The sequence below is a fragment of the Mytilus galloprovincialis genome, chromosome 14 (genome assembly GCF_965363235.1).
Source record: "Mytilus galloprovincialis chromosome 14, xbMytGall1.hap1.1, whole genome shotgun sequence".
NCBI classification, from domain to species: domain Eukaryota; kingdom Metazoa; phylum Mollusca; class Bivalvia; order Mytilida; family Mytilidae; genus Mytilus; species Mytilus galloprovincialis.
The window spans coordinates 31,383,295-31,400,733 of NC_134851.1; the positions used below are offsets into that span (position 1 = coordinate 31,383,295).

Genomic DNA, 17,439 nt, shown 5'->3' on the forward strand with positions numbered 1-17,439 from the left:
GATTTTTATCTTCTTTTAACACGTACATAGATAAATGTGTAATATTAATTCAATGCAAATGCGTGTATAAGGACAGCGGTGTGGTTTTCTTTACTTTGCGCTCGATCGCTTATTTAGTAATTGCTTTTTTTCAACCTCAACATTGCGCCCGATAGATGACAGGTTTGTGTCAATCAGAGCTTTAAAAGACAGAAACAAGATGAACAAATAATAATTCGGAAAATCAAACAATGATAAAGATGTAAGTGGTCATTTGAACAGTACTTTTGCATGTGATTTAGAAGAGAACGAGCTTCTATTGTCAAGTCCGTCAGTTGATATTAAAATTATCTGAGATATTATGAGGTGCATGATCGATTGCGTCTTCTTTATACACATCGATATAAGTGTGTATATTTTCAACTCTATTCAAATGCGTACGCGTGTACAAAGACAAGTTTGTGATTTTCTTTACTTTGCGCTCCGGCTTGAATGCAGTTTTTTTTTTACTTTGCGCTCGCCCGATTGCAGTTATTTGGTTGTTTGTATTTTTTTTTTTGCACCCGCTAAATGACAGGTTTGTGACAGTCACTCAGAGCGTAAAAAACAGTAAAAACAAGAAAAAACATTATTTCAGAAAATTAGATATCGACAATGAAGAATTCAAGGGTCATTTGACATGTTTGAACAGTATCGTTTTGCATGTGAACTAAAGGGGCATTAGCTACCATGCAGATGTAAAAAAAATATGGGTTGTGTGACCGTCGCGGCAGTCCTTGTAGGTCATCTCGATAAGTATAGATTATCGGGTATTCTACACATTGATATTGTAAAATGTTGTAAAATATCAGCCTCGAACCTTTTTGGCGAGTGAGCACTCTAAAGAAAATGATTTTTTCAAAAATTCATGTATATTTTTTTTTCTCTCTAATGTATTTTCCACCTTTTTCATACGCATATATTCATTACATAGCATGTCAGTATATACATGTACATCAATGTTTTGATCAAGTGTATTATTTGAGTAAAATGAGACAGATTTGTAACATCAAACTTTGCTGGCCGTTTCTGAATCATTAATATTTTATTTCATTTGTATCATATCGTTTAATTCAATGTTTAAATTCATCTAAATAAATATTGTTTAAACTAAATAAAATGATATGCCGACTTAATCATGTGTCGATTTGACTCTTTCTATAGAAACCGAATTGACCACAGGTGCCGATTTGACTTGTTCGGTTTAGTACGTTGCGCTTTTCAATTTACGTAATATTGATATGGTATTTAGATAGACCTTCATGACGAATGCTGGTTTCCTGGTTATTTTGCCTGTTCGCCCTTTTACACAATAACAGCTCCAGTAGACACAGCAATGGCGTTGAGAAAGCTCTGCCAGGTTGGGATCGGGTCTTCCCGTAATTATTGTACAGCGGCCAAGATCGAAGCCAGAAAAGAAGCCTTAGCAACAAGTAGGTACTAGTACTCGGAATTCATAACAAATGAATAACATGGAAACTGGTGATCTAACTGAGTGATAAATACTAGAACAAACCAAGGTCAAATGGCCTGTCCGCATCTTACATATATATGTTTTATAACTTTTGTTTGAATTAGAAACTAGTTAAGCCATTATTAAAATTTCAGTGAAGAATGACCTGTCCAAAAATGTTTGCCGTCAGATAAAAAACTGTGAACACTGTATGATCATTGATGATCTGACAAAGTAAACAAATATTCAAAGAGCAAAATTTCCCTTGTTTTTATAGAAAACCGGGTTATGCAAGTGTTAGCAAGGATTTTCGCAGTTGTAATTGACTCATATTTTTGAAAAGTATTTCAAAAGAAATAAATCAAATTATGTTATATAGTTTCGTTTTGCTCCTTTAATCAACATGATCAACTAAAAATGTAAAAAGGTTATTTTTAATAGAATTTTTTTGGACAAGTAGCAATTTCATTGGGACAAGTAAATTTTGGTATGTACTTGTCCTACAGGACAAGTTGAAAAAAAAAGTTATTGTAGAGGCCTCAGGGGTGTGGAAATAATTGTTGTGAGCACTTGTCCCTGGACAAGTAAAACTGTAAATTTTACTTGTCCGGAAAAAAAGTTACTTGCCCTGATGGTCCCAATAAATATTGTAGTATTTCATTGTTAGCTAATATATGATTCTTAGCACTGTTTTGCATCCCTAACAAATCAGTGAAATCAATAGACCACTTTCGAGTTCATCCGTCACCAGCAAAAACTCGTCAATTATGCGCGCCTTTATGACGTCATTTACCAGATAGAGGGGATCGCCTGTATCCCTGCACTATTTACGTTCATCAAGCGTCTTAGTGATCGTCATTGTGCAGGATAAACTAGAAATAATGGTTGTTCTGTAGTTACTTAATGACAATTCCCTAATGACATCAATGCTGATTGTCAATTTTGAGAATTTAATTTGCTGAATAATTCGTACAATATAGAATTAAGAAATAATTCATGGGGGCTTGAATATATCGTGATTTTACCACGGGTTGGCCCTTTATGACAAATATTTTACCCCTGAGCGATAGCGAGGGGTAAAATATCGGCATAAAGGGACAACCCGTGGTAAAATCTAGATATATTCAAGCCCCCATGAATTATTTCGATTCTGATAGGACACATACGGCAATTCTTTTGGATCGAAGCGCTCTAGGTGTAGGCAAATATTTGCCGTTCCCATAAATAAACGCACTAATAAACTAGCGTAAAAGAACGGAGCAAACTGCATTAGTGACATGCTTAAACTATTTAAAATAATGTATTTAGACAGTTTTGGATGAATTTGAATGATAATTTATTTATATGTCTTATATGATGTACAATAAAGGGCTTTTGCCACATTTTAACATCATTTGTGTATGTTTCCTTGTGATGATTTTCGGATTCACAAGCGTGTATTTTCCCGTAAAATGCTTACATTCTAACGTCATTGTTCTATGACGTCGGGTATCTCATTCATAAAAAAGCATATGACGTGGGAGTACAATCGGAACAGCACTGGCAATATATTCATATTTTACCACGGGTGTGTACTCAAAGCGTTTGAAGGACGTCATGTTAGAATTATAGTTTTCCAACCACTCGCTCAACATTGAAACGGAAGTGACGACGCCCCTAAACGCACAAATGACGTTCACTAAAACCAGAGTTTTTGACGGAAATGCATCGAACTCGAAAGTTGTCTATTGGTTTATATGTGTAAAAATTTAGGAATGTTGGAAATGGGTTTATATAATGTTAAATTACATCAATGGGACAGAAAATCAAAAGCAAACCAACTAAATGAAATGACATTTAATGGACAAGTTTGCAGCATTTTTTTTCCATAAAAATTGTAGCCAGTAGGTACACTACATATACTAAATTTAGAGGACAGTGAGTTAAGAAATGGAACTAAATAATAGATTAACTAATTATTTCTATCAACTGACACACTTGATTTTTTCTTGATAGTTGAACACTTCTAAATTATTTACCACTTAGACAACAAATAAGGTTGCCTTTGATCTATAAATATTAAGACAAAAACAAAACTTATTATGTGAATTTCTTTCCAAGGGGTAATCTGATATCCACGATGTCTGATATCCTCCCTTCCGTATTTTTTTATATACATCTTGACCTTCTCTGTTTGCATTTCATGCTTTCGACTTGACTCGTTATTCTTTTTTTTTTTTGCTTGCCCGATGTTTTATTAAGTATTTATCAATTTGAATTTCGAGTCAAAATCTTAAGAAATGACACTTCCGGTGAATAGTGTATAAAACATGATCGACGATCCCGGGTCAAAGGACAAAGCCAATGCAATATTACGCGACTCAGGTTTGCATACTTATTTTTATTCATTTTGGTAATCGATCTATTTCCGGAGTTATGTAATATTTATCGTCATGAACATTGATGTTTTTACTTAAATATATGTTTTTACTCGCTGATTATTGGTTTCTTTTACATAAATTAAACATTAATTACGTTTTGAAATTAATCCTATATTTTTGTTGGATTTGAACTTTGTCTTGTTTATTATTTTACTTGTCCACGGGCAACCAAGACAAAAATAATTACTTTTTGGGTGTTAAAATGTACGAGTTGGGCGAGTCGGGCATAGCATTTCCACACCCCTGGGCCTGACCCAATACATTTTTGCACCCTAAACTTACACATCTCGCAGTTTTAAGTTTAGCTGGTCAAATGATGTTTGATTGTCAATGGCCTTCCCTATCCATGACGGTTGCTATCCTATATAAAATACCAATTCACTCTATTTGTCCACCCTTGATACTGGAACAACAAACTAAAGGTTCCAGTAAAAAGTTGACATTGCATTAGAAACTCAGTGTCTGAAGTCACAAAGGACAAAGTGATTGAATTAGTCTCACAGCTTCCAAATAGCAATAAGGTATACAGGATAGTGACCAACATTGACAGAAGAACCTTATCTGGCCCACTAAACACCCAAGGAGTAGAGCCAGCAATACCTCCCCACTCCCCCATAAAAAAAACCCACCAAACAATGTGCTTTTTAAAGATGTAATTTAGTAAAGATTAGTTGTATGTATTGGTAAAAGAATAATGAAGAAAAATGTAAGACTACTTATAGAGACCGAAATACAAATGTTCAAAAAGGAGTTATAGATTTCATTATCCTTCGACCTATTTTGTTTGGTTGTTACATTTTTATTTTTTTGGAAGTTATATAAATTAGTATTTTCAGAATATTCCTCAAAAATAATTTTGGGGCGAGGGGTTATGTTGCTGTTAATGGGGGAAAAAATTAGTCTTGCCAAATTATCCCCAAAATCCGGTTTTTATTAAACATGTTAAACAATGTTAAATTTCTCCTTATTTTGTGTATTTCATGTATTTAAAATGTACATGTACATGATGCCACTAATGACCATGATGCCACAATTGGTGAAAATCTTCTTTAACTGAAACATTCATGACAAATAAATTTATTATTATTAAAGAGGACTAACAATTTATTAAAATGGTCCTTTATTAATGTTTGCAACACCTACATGCATATGCTCAAAGGTTTTTAAACACATTTAAAGTCTAATTTCCTCTTCTAAAAAGTATTTTTTTCTAAACTGTGATGGCAGTCAGGATTTTACATTTTACACCAATCCATCATGTCTATTCTCGTCATTTAAAAGGGGGTAATAGACTAATAGGATTGAATTATATCACCAATTTAATTTATGACAACATTATTCTTGCATAACAGACAGAAAACCAGTCAGAGCATTATTGCTTATAATACATATGAAAATGTAAGACAGAAATTAAAACTCTACAAAATGTCAGAAAATGTTTTACGCTGGAGTTACCCCTCTTTATCCATTAATATTTGAAAAACTGGTCAGTGCAATCAAGTCTAAGATCATTGTAGGGGTATTAATATTAATTATAAGTAACATTTTACATGTTAAAACCCGATATAGTCTGTATTAACTGTCAGTTTTGATTTATAAGTCAACTTTCCATATGAGACAGCAAACAAAATTGTTAAATTTTTGGCCAGGTTAAATTTTTCAGTTGCCTTTATACAACATGTCAGGCACAAATTTCAATGTTTCAAGAAGACTGATGAAACAAGTACATTGTTGTATGTGTGTATACTATATATTATATTTATTTAGATGTAAATTTCATTATATGTTATTATATTTTTAGGTCCACAATGGTTGGTCGGACTCAGTAGATGGGCTTACTACAAATCTTATTTCCCAACACTAGGTAATTTGAACTTGTACATGTACATGTTGTAATGTATATGTACATAATGTATATTTATAAGATGTTTATATTAAAGAATATTATGGAAGCCATGATAGCTTAGCTGAACCTCAGATTAAATTAGTTTTATGTACATGTTCATTGTTTTAATAATCATTATAAATATAAAGATAAAATAAAACAAAAAAGATAAACATTAACAAAAATGAAACTTGCTAAAAGTATCAAAACAAAGACTCAACAAAATTTGTATTTGCAATTGCTGCATGTGCTGCACACATGGCACAGCTGCAGCGCTAAATGCATGAAAATTATTAGCAATGTGTCTGGGTAGAGTGATCATATGCAATAGTGCGGGCAAGCTCATTAAAAATTATATAACATGTTATAGGACATCAGATCTTATAGTATACCATGTGTATCTGGTGCTGATGTCATGAATGTTGTTTAATATCAAACTCAATGGAAAAAAAACTTGTCTAGACAAAATAGCCATTTAAGAAACTCTGTTATAAATTATAATAGAAGATGTGATATGATTGCAAATGAAACAACTCTTTACAAATAACCAAATGATACAGAAATTAACAACCATAGGTCACTGTATGGCCTAAAGTTATCATGAAATGAGCAAAACATAATCGGCTATATAAGAGTTCATACATAAATAAGGCCTTTAGTTTTCTCGTATGAATTGTTTTACATTGTCATTCAGGGTCTTTTATAGCTACAATGTAACTATGCGGTATGGGCTTTGCTCATTGTAGAAGGCCATACAGTGACCTATAGTTGTTAATTTCTGTGTCATATTGGTTTCTTATTGAGAGGTGTCGCATTGGCAATTATACTACGTCTTCTTTTTTATGTCCCATTTATGGGCATTATGTTTTCTGGTCTGTGCGTCTGTTAGTTAGTATGTCGTCCGTCTTTTCGTCCCGCTTGAGGTTAAAGTTTTTGGTCAAGGTGGTTTTGATGAAGTTAAAGTCCAATCAACTTGAAACTTAGTACAAATGTTCTTTATGATATGATCTTTCTAATTTTAATGCCAAATTAGAGATTTTACCCCATTTTCACGGTCCACTGAACATAGAAAATGATAGTGCGGATGGGGCATCCGTGTACTGGGGACACATCCGACACATTCTTGTTTTACATATACATTGTACATTTATGCATGTACATACTAAGACTGTAATGATACACCTACCTAATCATTCTAATGGTACAATCTATAACAATATACTGTTTTACACTGGTGAATGATAAATTTCGATACAGTTCATATTAAATCAATACATAACTTTGAATCCTTATCCTTCTTGTCTACTCTCTGAAATGTTCTCGTATAGAAACAGAACCAAAATAGGGATGAAATAAAAATCTACCCTAGCAAAATTAACGCATTTCATTTTCACCACTGGTTCTTAAATATGTGCAATATCAACTTGTTCCTGTGCAGAGATACTGTTGAAGGATTGTCTTTTGGATGTTTATCATTGTATTTGATCAAGTCATAAGCATAATGATATAAAGATAACTGTTTGTATGTGAATCTATTTTTTACAGGTTTGATGAGAGACGACTGTTTATATGTAGATAAGTATGTGAAAGAAGCTGTAGAAAGACTCCCTAATGATGTTAAAGTAGCCAGGGAATTCAGAATGAGCAGAGCCCTTATTCTCAGTCACAGCAAGGAAATATTACCCAAGGAAGAATGGACAAACTATGACGAGGTATGAAACAATGTAAAGTAATTATATAAACACAAAGTTCAATTTGATACAAAACTCTCAATTTTCACATATAATATGGTGAAGGAACTACCATTTATTTCAAGCGTAAGAATAATTATTCCGATCCCAAATTTGATGGAGAAAAAAAATATCAAGCAGATGACAAAATATTCTGAATCCAGATTCTCACCATACCATGCATACATGCCATACATGCCATACCTTTGTTGTTAAAACTTTGGGGGAAAAAATATTTCATTGATAGGTTCTAAAAATTAAATCATCTGAAATTTCTGACTCCGACAAAACACCATACCTCTTCACCCTTTATGTTAAATGGTAGCTCCCTAATCTTTTGATTATTCTTAAATAATTCTTTTGTATTGTAGAAGGCTTTATTGCTCTGTTTTTCTAGCTAGATATTTTAATAAATAGTGAATTCGTAATACATATCTTCTTTCATTCTTATATATTTTTTCTGTAACATTAAGGTCAAGATTATTTTATTTATTCATATTTTAGGGAAATAATAATTTTTGTGTAGAGTTATCTCCCTTTTGTAGTAATTTCTGATCGATAATTTTTACTTTCATGTGAATAAAGTTAAAAAGAATTATCTTTCATTCTTTTTGAATTGCTCTTGACAACATTGCTATACATTTTTTGCATTGCATTTTTTGCCTCTTTTACTCTTCACGAATAAAAAAAATCTGTAGAAAACAAATTTAAAAATTTCATTTGTCTGCTATAAAAAAAAATACTGTCTATTTAAAAGCCTACTGAGAGCAATTTTTGAAGGCCTTACACTGTTACTATTGTAAGTTCAAGCTCTAGACAGTGAGTTGAACTAAAGGAATACATTTATTTCTATTAGAAATTAAAATTCATATTTAATTTGTGTCTTCACCTTAGAAATCCATATATATTTGGAAAATGAAACATAACCTTTGAATTTCCAACTAAGAAAAAATATCACAACTGTCCAGGGCTTTCAATAAGTTTAGAAGTAGGAGGATAAAACCAAAAAATAGGAGTCCCATTAATGCGGACGGCGAAGCCGGCCGCGGCGACGAACTTGCTCGTCGAACCTACGGCCGGGGGTCTGGGGCCCACTCAAGGGCCCCGGAATTTTTTTTTAAAATGGTGCAAAATCCTGCATTCTGGGAGTCTCCTGGACCCTGTTTCAGTCCTCTCAAAACATCATTTTTTTAATGAAGATAATGTAAATGTTTGATTAAAATTTGTAGCATGGTTGGATTTTCTGTAAATACAGATTACATTTATATATGCATTTGATCCAGACTTCAACTTAAAGCTTGTATTTGAAGTTGTTTGAGAATAGCAATGACATGGTGATAATATAGGGAAAGATCATATTTATTCATTAATAAAATTTTATTATACTTGATATTATGCTTGAACTTCTTGAGTTGATTTGTATTGATTTTCATTTCAGGTATAAAGGGTGAAAAACTGAAAAGTATCAATTCTTCATCTTATGTTTTACTGCCTAATATTACCAAAACTGTATGAATTCAACTCTAGTAAATTATATATAATGAGTAAAATTTGATGTACCCTAAATACTTTTTACATGGAAGGTAAATTATAAATTATCCCAAGACTTTATGTAAATTTGTAATTTGAACTAGTCTATGATCATTTATGAACATTCACAGACAAGTCAAGGTAAACATATAAAAAAAGAAGATGTGGCATGATTGCCAATGAGACAACTATCCACAAGAGACCAAAATGACACAGACATTAACAACTATAGGTCACTGTACAGCCTTCAACAATGAGCAAGGCCCATGGTGATAATGATTATGTCAGATGATGCATCTGCTTAATTAAAGAAAAATATAATTGATATTGATTAAAATCTTGTATTTTTAATTGGCTTAACATTGTTGTTTTCTAAAAGTCAAAGTTGCTATCATCCTGAGTATTGCTACGGCAGTTAACATTCAGTTCAGTAGATACAACAGAGGCAGACAAATCCTTAACAGGATAATAAATTATATGATCCTTGACATGGGCATTGAGTGTGGGTACGATTGTATTGTGCATTGAAGTCAGAAGACCCTAAAGTGGCCCCAAATTTGACTGATGCTTTACAGATACAAAGAAAAGAAGATTGCGACACCAATTTATTTAATTTCTAATACAAAGCCAACATAGTTATAAAGGAATATGTCCATGTAGTTCACTCTATGTAATAGGATTTGAATCTAAAACAAACGTGGGATCGGTGTCCTTGCGAACACGTGGGTCAGTGGCTGTACGTTGTTTATATTGGAGTTTGTTTGTTTTTTATTTTATTTTAACATTGTGAAAATATACAGTGTTCTCCTTTGAATAAGTTGTATTTCCATTCAATATTTATAAAGCACCTTGTTTTTGTATTTTTCTAATCCATTGACTGATGTCACTTTGTTTTCGTTTACTCATTTTCGTACACGCCTATTAATTACACCAATCGTAGGTCGTTTAAGAAAACCGGTTGTAAATCGACCAATCAGGAGTCTGTTTACGGACGGTGTTCGGGTGCCTTCTGCTGGTTTCTACTTTCAGTAGTTTTCGCCTTACTCTCCTTGTTGATAGCGATCCCAGCCTAGGCGTTCGTGACCACTCGGGTCACTTCACGTAGATAGGGAAAGTTTATAAATATCAACCACATTTTATCGGAAATCCCCTGGTTGTGTCAACAGCGTAAATTTCCCCTTCAGTCATTTTTATTGATTTTTTAATTTTACAATTTTGAGCAAAGTAGGCGGCGGATTTCCTTCAAGTAGACGACGAAAATCGCCGCCTACCGCCTTCTGTTGAAAGCCCTGACTGTCTCTTAAGATTTATTGATACTTTTTTGTATATTTTATTTAAAGAATGAATGTGAAACTGACAGATGTATATATAATATATATAATTTAAACTAACTCAAAATATCAATATTATTTGATCATTAGAGTAGCATATAGGTCTAAAAATACAACCATGCATCAAAAGACACAAGCAAAATACTATACATTGAAAAATTACATTTACATGTAGATTGTATATGTAGCTTAAATAATCAAGTTCGAAAATTATTTCTGATCTTTTAAAAAATAAATTGTTCTTGATTTATATTTTTAATTTTAGGATGTTGATTATTTATCACCAATAGTTGAAAAAATTAAGGATGAGCACCGACTTAGGAAGATCTTAGATGAGAAAAACGGAACAAGGAAGACCCAGGGAATTTTCGGTACCATTGGACAACTTTTAGGATTGCAGAAAACTATTGATAAATGAGAGAAAAACTGTTATGACATGAAACAATATTTAGTTTAAATGTTTTTTATCTTGTGAGAACATTTTTAATTTATGAAAAATCCATCTAGATTTTTGAGTTCAGGAAGTTGTTAATAAATAAAATAAAAAATTCTTTTGTTGATTACTTGTATATCTATACTCATTTTTGGTGTCGCTTCTCTTCTTTCCACAATAAATTAATCAACACGCCTCTGTGTCCTATAGGTACAGTGCATAGTCGCATTTGTCATCCATTCATATGATTATTCAGATTGAGTTATTTTAGGAGAAAAACGAGAAAAAAGGCATCCGCGTATTGTCCCGTCATTGTACGAAATTTTAAGTCAGATTAGACTTCCGGTTTGCGTTTTTCTGTATACTTTGAACATACATATACTACGAATAAAGTGTATATTCAGAATTTTATTTGCTATCATTTTCAAGTTTACTATCCACGGCAGTCACAGAGTTTATTAGATAGAGAGGGTCTGTATACTACATCAATGATCACCATGGATTGATTAGTAAACTTAGAATAGAAAGTAAATACGCTTTATTTATATAGTAATGAATGTTCATAATATACAGATAAGCGCTAAAATTATTCATGTTAACTTTTGATACTTTTTCTGAAATTCTCCAGTCATTAAATCTTTTACAAAATTCATTGATTACAAAAAAAAAAGAAGATGTGGTATGATTGCCGTGTTGAGACAACTCTCCACAAGAGACCAAAATGACACAGAAATTAACAATTATAGGTTACCGTACGGCCTTCAACAAAGAGCAAAGCCCATACTGCATACTCAGCTTCAAAAGGCCCCGAAATGACAATGTAAAACAATACAAACGAGAAAACTAGCGCCCTTATTTATGTACAAAAAATGAACGAAAAACAAATATGTAACACATAAAAAAACGACAACCACTGAATTACAGGCTCCTTACTTAAATAAATGTTCATAACATACTAAATGTATGTTCATATTGAAATTGATAGAAAACCAAAAATTGTGAACTTTGGAAATAAAGGTGGAGGGTAAAAAAAACATTTTCCTGTCCCCAATAACCTATGACTTATGATACTTTTGCTGAAATTCTCCAGTCATTCTGTATTTAACAAAATTCTTCCAACAACACTTTACATACTGATACTTTAAATCTGAATGCCCCCGATTTCGTGGGTGTGTTCTAGTAGCTATTGAAGGTACCAGGCATATTTAATCTTAATAAGATTATGTCATTTTTGGGAGTTACCCATCCAAACAACCAGTTAGCTATTTCTACTTAATCTGCTTCTGCTAGTACTTATAAAATGATCTTAAATTCATCCAAACTTGCACAGATTCTCTGACATGACATTGAACTTGTTCACCCTTTATTTAAATTTTTAGTCTGTGAATTTTTGCCACAGGTGGTAACTGTTATTTCTGTGAAAGTCAGAAGGCATGGTCTCCATTTATTTTCTGATATCACAACAGCCAAATCAGATTCAGGCCAAAAATATTTACATTGAAATGTGATCAATGAGAACTGTGATTGTTGGTGCTGTATCATTCAGAAAAAATAATTAATAATGGACATTCTAGTTCTGGTACAAATCTGTTTAAATGGATATTTTAGCTTGACACATAATGTACATGGTACTGATAGATTAATAGAATTTTACTCTGTAAATGTGTATTTTCGTATAAACATAATACTTGTTATAGACATTTATGTAACAAAAAATATGTTCCGGCGTGACATTTGTTCCGCTGGAACAAATTTCATAGGAAATATGTTCCGCCAAAACTGATATCACAGAAAATATGTTCCAGCACTGTAACATTTGTTCCAGAACTAATTTTTTGACCAAATATGAAATAAGTTCTGGAACAAATATCATAGCTCCATGGATTTTGTTCCAGTTAATATTAAAAGTTTTAAATAGTTCCTGCGATATTAGTTTAAGACCAATATGTACATATTTCAAAGAAATCAATGAATAAGTTCTTCTCAAACCTATTTTCACTGAAATAAGTACCTTTGCAACATATTGCACAGCGAAACATTTTCTTGTTACATTTAAATTATAAAGCAAGCTAAATGCTGTACTGAGTGTGCTGGCATGGGATACATGTGCAATTGAAGGCATGACTGTAAAGTTCTACAGGATAAAGTGATGGTAATTTATCATAATTTGTATCTGTGTTATATGTGGTATTCCTCCTTGGTTCCTGTTAACTGTTATGGCCCTGTTTCTAGTCATACACGTACTTGGCATGGAACAGTTTCAAAAGAGTGTGTCTTTTGTTTCTTCTTGTTTTTTTGGAATCATTACCGGTAATCAGTTATTTTGTCCTTTTCAAATTAGTTCATATGTTCATGTTCATCTTTGACTTTATTTTTTTCTGAAAGATTTTTCTTATCCTTCTCTTTCTGGCTCAAAGTGGGACCGTCATTTTGATATTTTTATACGACCGCAAAATTTGAAAAAATTTTCGTCGTATATTGCTATCACGTTGGCGTCGTCGTCGTCGTCGTCGTCGTCGTCGTCGTCCGAATACTTTTAGTTTTCGCACTCTAACTTTAGTAAAAGTGAATGGAAATCTATGAAATTTTAACACAAGGTTTATGACCACAAAAGGAAGGTTGGTATTGATTTTGGGAGTTTTGGTCCCAACATTTTAGGAATTAGGGGCCAAAAAGGGCCCAAATAAGCATTTTCTTGGTTTTCGCACTATAACTTTAGTTTAAGTTAATAGAAATCTATGAAATTTTGACACAAGGTTAATGACCACAAAAGAACGGTTGGGATTGATTTTGGGAGTTTTGGTTTCAACAGTTTAGGAATTAGGGGCCAAAAAAGGGCCCAAATAAGCATTATTCTTGGTTTTCGCACAATAACTTTAGTTTAAGTAAATAGAAATCTATGAAATTTAAACACAAGGTTTATGACCATAAAAGGAAGGTTGGTATTGATTTTGGGAGTGTTGGTCCCAACAGAATAAGGGGCCCAAAGGGTCCAAAATTAAACTTTGTTTGATTTCATCAAAATTGAATAATTGGGGTTCTTTGATATGCCGAATCTAACTGTCATGACTGTGTATGTAGATTCTTAACTTTTGGTCCCGTTTTCAAATTGGTCTACATTAAGGTCCAAAGGGTCCAAAATTAAACTTAGTTTGATTTTGACAAAAAATGAATCAGTTAGGTTCTTTGATATGCTGAATCTAAAAATGTACTTAGATTCTTGATTATTGGCCCAGTTTTCAAGTTGGTCCAAATCGGGGTCTAAAATTTAACTTTGTTTGATTTCATCAAAAATTGACTAAATGGGGTTCTTTGATATACCAAATCTAACTGTGTATGTAGATTCTTCATTTTTGGTCCTGTTTTCAAATTGGTCTACACTAAAGTCCAAAGGGTCCAAAATTAAACTTAGTCTGATTTTAACAAAAATTGAAATCTTGGGGTTCTTTGATATGCTGAATCCAAAAATGTACTTAGATTTTTTATTATGGGCCCAGTTTTCAAGTTGGTCCAAATCAGGATCTAAAATTATTATATTAAGTATTGTGCAATAGCAAGTCTTTTCAATTGCACAGTATTGCGCAATGGCAAGAAATATCTAATTGCACAATATTGTGAAATAGCAAATTTTTTTTTTAATTAGAGTTATCTTTCTTTGTCCAGAATAGTAAGCAAGAAATATCTAATTGCAAAATATTGTGCAATAGCAAGATTTTTTTTTAATTGGAGTTATCTTTCTTTGTCCAGAATCAACTTAAATCATTGTTTTATACAATATACAATGTATATTCACTTTTACTACCAACTGATAAATTATAACAATCTTTACCATTCAGTGATAACAAGCAGTTTTTTTACATCTTAATATTTTATGATGTATTTAAATGAGTAGTTATTGTTGCAAACTCCATTAGAAATTTTAATTGAGATTAGTTTTAGAATAAGGGAAAGGGGGATGTGATTAAAAAAATTGGGTTCAATTTTTCTCATTTGAAATTTCATAAATAAAAAAGAAAATTTCTTCAAACATTTTTTTGAGAGGATTAATATTCAACAGCATAGTGAATTGCTCTAAGAGAAAACAAAAATTTTAAGTTCATTAGAACACATTCATTCTGTGTCAGAAACCTATGCTGTGTCAACTATTTAATCACAATCCAAATTTAGAGCTGAATCCAGCTTGAATGTTGTGTCCATACTTGCCCCAACCGTTCAGGGTTCAACCTCTGCGGTCGTATAAAGCTACGCCCTGCGGAGCATCTGGTTTACGTTTATAATTAAACATTTGCTATAGTCCAAAAGATTCTTATTAGATGATTTACATTTTTCATTTGTTATGTTATCAATACATGTATATTAATGCACTTGAATGATAACTTTAAACTCATTGATGACAAATGTTCAGTATATATGATAACCTGTTTAACCAGTGGAACATATTTCACAGACTAGGAACTTATTTTACCAGGTGAGGAACAAATTTCATAAACCCAGAACTTATTTCACCAGGTAAGGAACAAATCTCGTAAACCTGGAACCTATTTCACTAGGTAAGGAACAAATTTCACCAACCCGGTACTTATTTCACCAGGTAAAGTATGGAACTTATTTCATAGAGACGGAACAAATTATATTGAAATTATCTATGAAAAAAGTTCTCCCAGAACATATTTCCTGTGATATTAGTTCCACTGGAACTTTTTTCACAGGAACAAATTTTGGCTCACATTTACACTGTGGGGTTGCCAAGGTTCTATACACATACAAACTAATACGAATAACTAGCAGAGGACTAAACCTTGTGTGTTGATTTTAATGTTAAATACTTATTCTTTTTCTTCTCATGCACATGAATGAACTTTACTCTTTTATTCTTTTTAAATCCCCACTGGAAGGCCTCTTAAAGACAATAACAGGTAAAAAACAAGGAGTAAACAAAGACTCACAAAACCGAAGGCTGAGTGAGCATAAATTCATTTATGATTCAAAACAATTACCAACATAAGTATTGTGGTTGTCCACCCTGTTACAGGAATACCTCTATTAATTGGATTGGTTTCAATATGACATAATTTTGTTTGGAGTTATTTCCCTTGGCCTTCTTTGAATAGACAAATGAGTTGCTGTCTAATTTTATCAACCAAATTTATACACGTAGTAAGTTTGAACAGAGATAAATCCTTACTTGATGAGAACGATGAATTAAGCTGGACTTAAAAAAAAACGTTAAAAAAACAACCCCATATACTAGTACCTAGCTAGTCTAGCAGTACATGTAAAACAAGTAAAAAATGACTGATTTATGATTACAAAAAAGATGCTGTATGATTGCCAATTAGACAACTCTTCACAAGAGACAAAATGACACGGATATTAACAACTAATGGTCAACGTACAGCTTTTAACAATTATGATAGCAATTTTGCACACAGATCTGCATCATTACGACAACAGAAAAGTATCTTTTCCTCAAATTAACTATCTTTTTGCTAAAGACTTCATTTTTCATAAAATGTATATTTTTGTTTTATCATGTTAACTGTCTACTTGTATCTCATAGAGTTGTCTTTATTATAATTTTGATATTTAAAATATATAAAGTTTCAAAGAAATTCCCTCTTTATCTGGAAATTTCATTGGCCCCTTTGTTGAAACATTTAAACAACTTCAGCAGTTTTAGCGTTTGTAGACAGAAGATGCAATTAATTAAGAATTAAAAAATATCTTAGATAAACTGGGATGGAATGTTTAATATTCATTTAGTCAGAACTGCTGAAAATGAACAGTATAACCCCAGAAAATTAACACCAAAAATCGGCTAACAGAGGCGGATTTAGGAGGGGGCAGGCGCCCCGCCCCCCCCCCCTTTTCTGGGAAAAATTTGGTTGATCATATAGGGAATCACTGAAGCGGGTCCCCTCTTAGACAGTCAGTGGGCCCCCACTTATCAAAATTTCTAGATCCACCACTGGCTAAGATGTGTCAAAAGGAAGAGGTATATTTATCATTTGTTCGTACATGTACGTTGTTTGTCCATAAACTGTTACTAATAATGGGATGTTGAAATCTAAAAGTTGGACACGGTCTTAAATTATTTTTAGTCCTACAGCTTTTTAAAAATGTGTTCGTCGTCGTCCGTAGACATATTCAAAACAAAATTATTTTTAAAAGTTTAAAACAATGAATACATATAAATTTACGTAAGAGGTGAAAATCATGGATTTCTGTTTAGCAGCCAGTAGCAATTATTACATGTATGCATTTCTTCGATGCCAGTCTATGGGAAGTGCGAATCGAGAATTCCGTTTCTTATGTGGAGTAGCGGTATTCTCTTTTGAAAACGAGATTCATTGTGACGAATGTTGACATTTCATGGAATACAACAACATTCATCGGAGAGAACTTGCTTATTTTTTTTAAACCATAGACGTACTGAACAGGACAAAATTATGTACATACACATTGTCATTTATTTTTTTGATATTTCAGTTATCCCAAGTATGTCATATTTATATAGTATATACGCATTTCCATTAAATAACACCTATTTGGACAATCTATAATTTTGAGGTGTCCAAATATCAAAGACAGTTGAATGGCCATTTAATTAATTATTCGATTGCATTCTGCACCATACTA

The 17,439-nt window shown here is 32.4% G+C and overlaps 1 protein-coding gene across 1 annotated transcript; it reads left to right on the forward strand.

Moving 5' to 3' along the window:
- The first annotated feature begins 1,246 nt into the window (after nucleotides 1-1,246).
- Nucleotides 1,247-10,918, forward strand: LOC143059603 (cytochrome b-c1 complex subunit 7-like). The gene is made up of 4 exons (XM_076233120.1): nucleotides 1,247-1,451; nucleotides 5,693-5,755; nucleotides 7,322-7,488; nucleotides 10,633-10,918. Exons 1-4 carry the CDS (start codon nucleotides 1,355-1,357, stop codon nucleotides 10,783-10,785), a joined length of 480 nt encoding a protein of 159 aa, XP_076089235.1. The 5' UTR covers nucleotides 1,247-1,354; the 3' UTR covers nucleotides 10,786-10,918.
- Nucleotides 10,919-17,439: the final 6,521 nt, after the last annotated feature.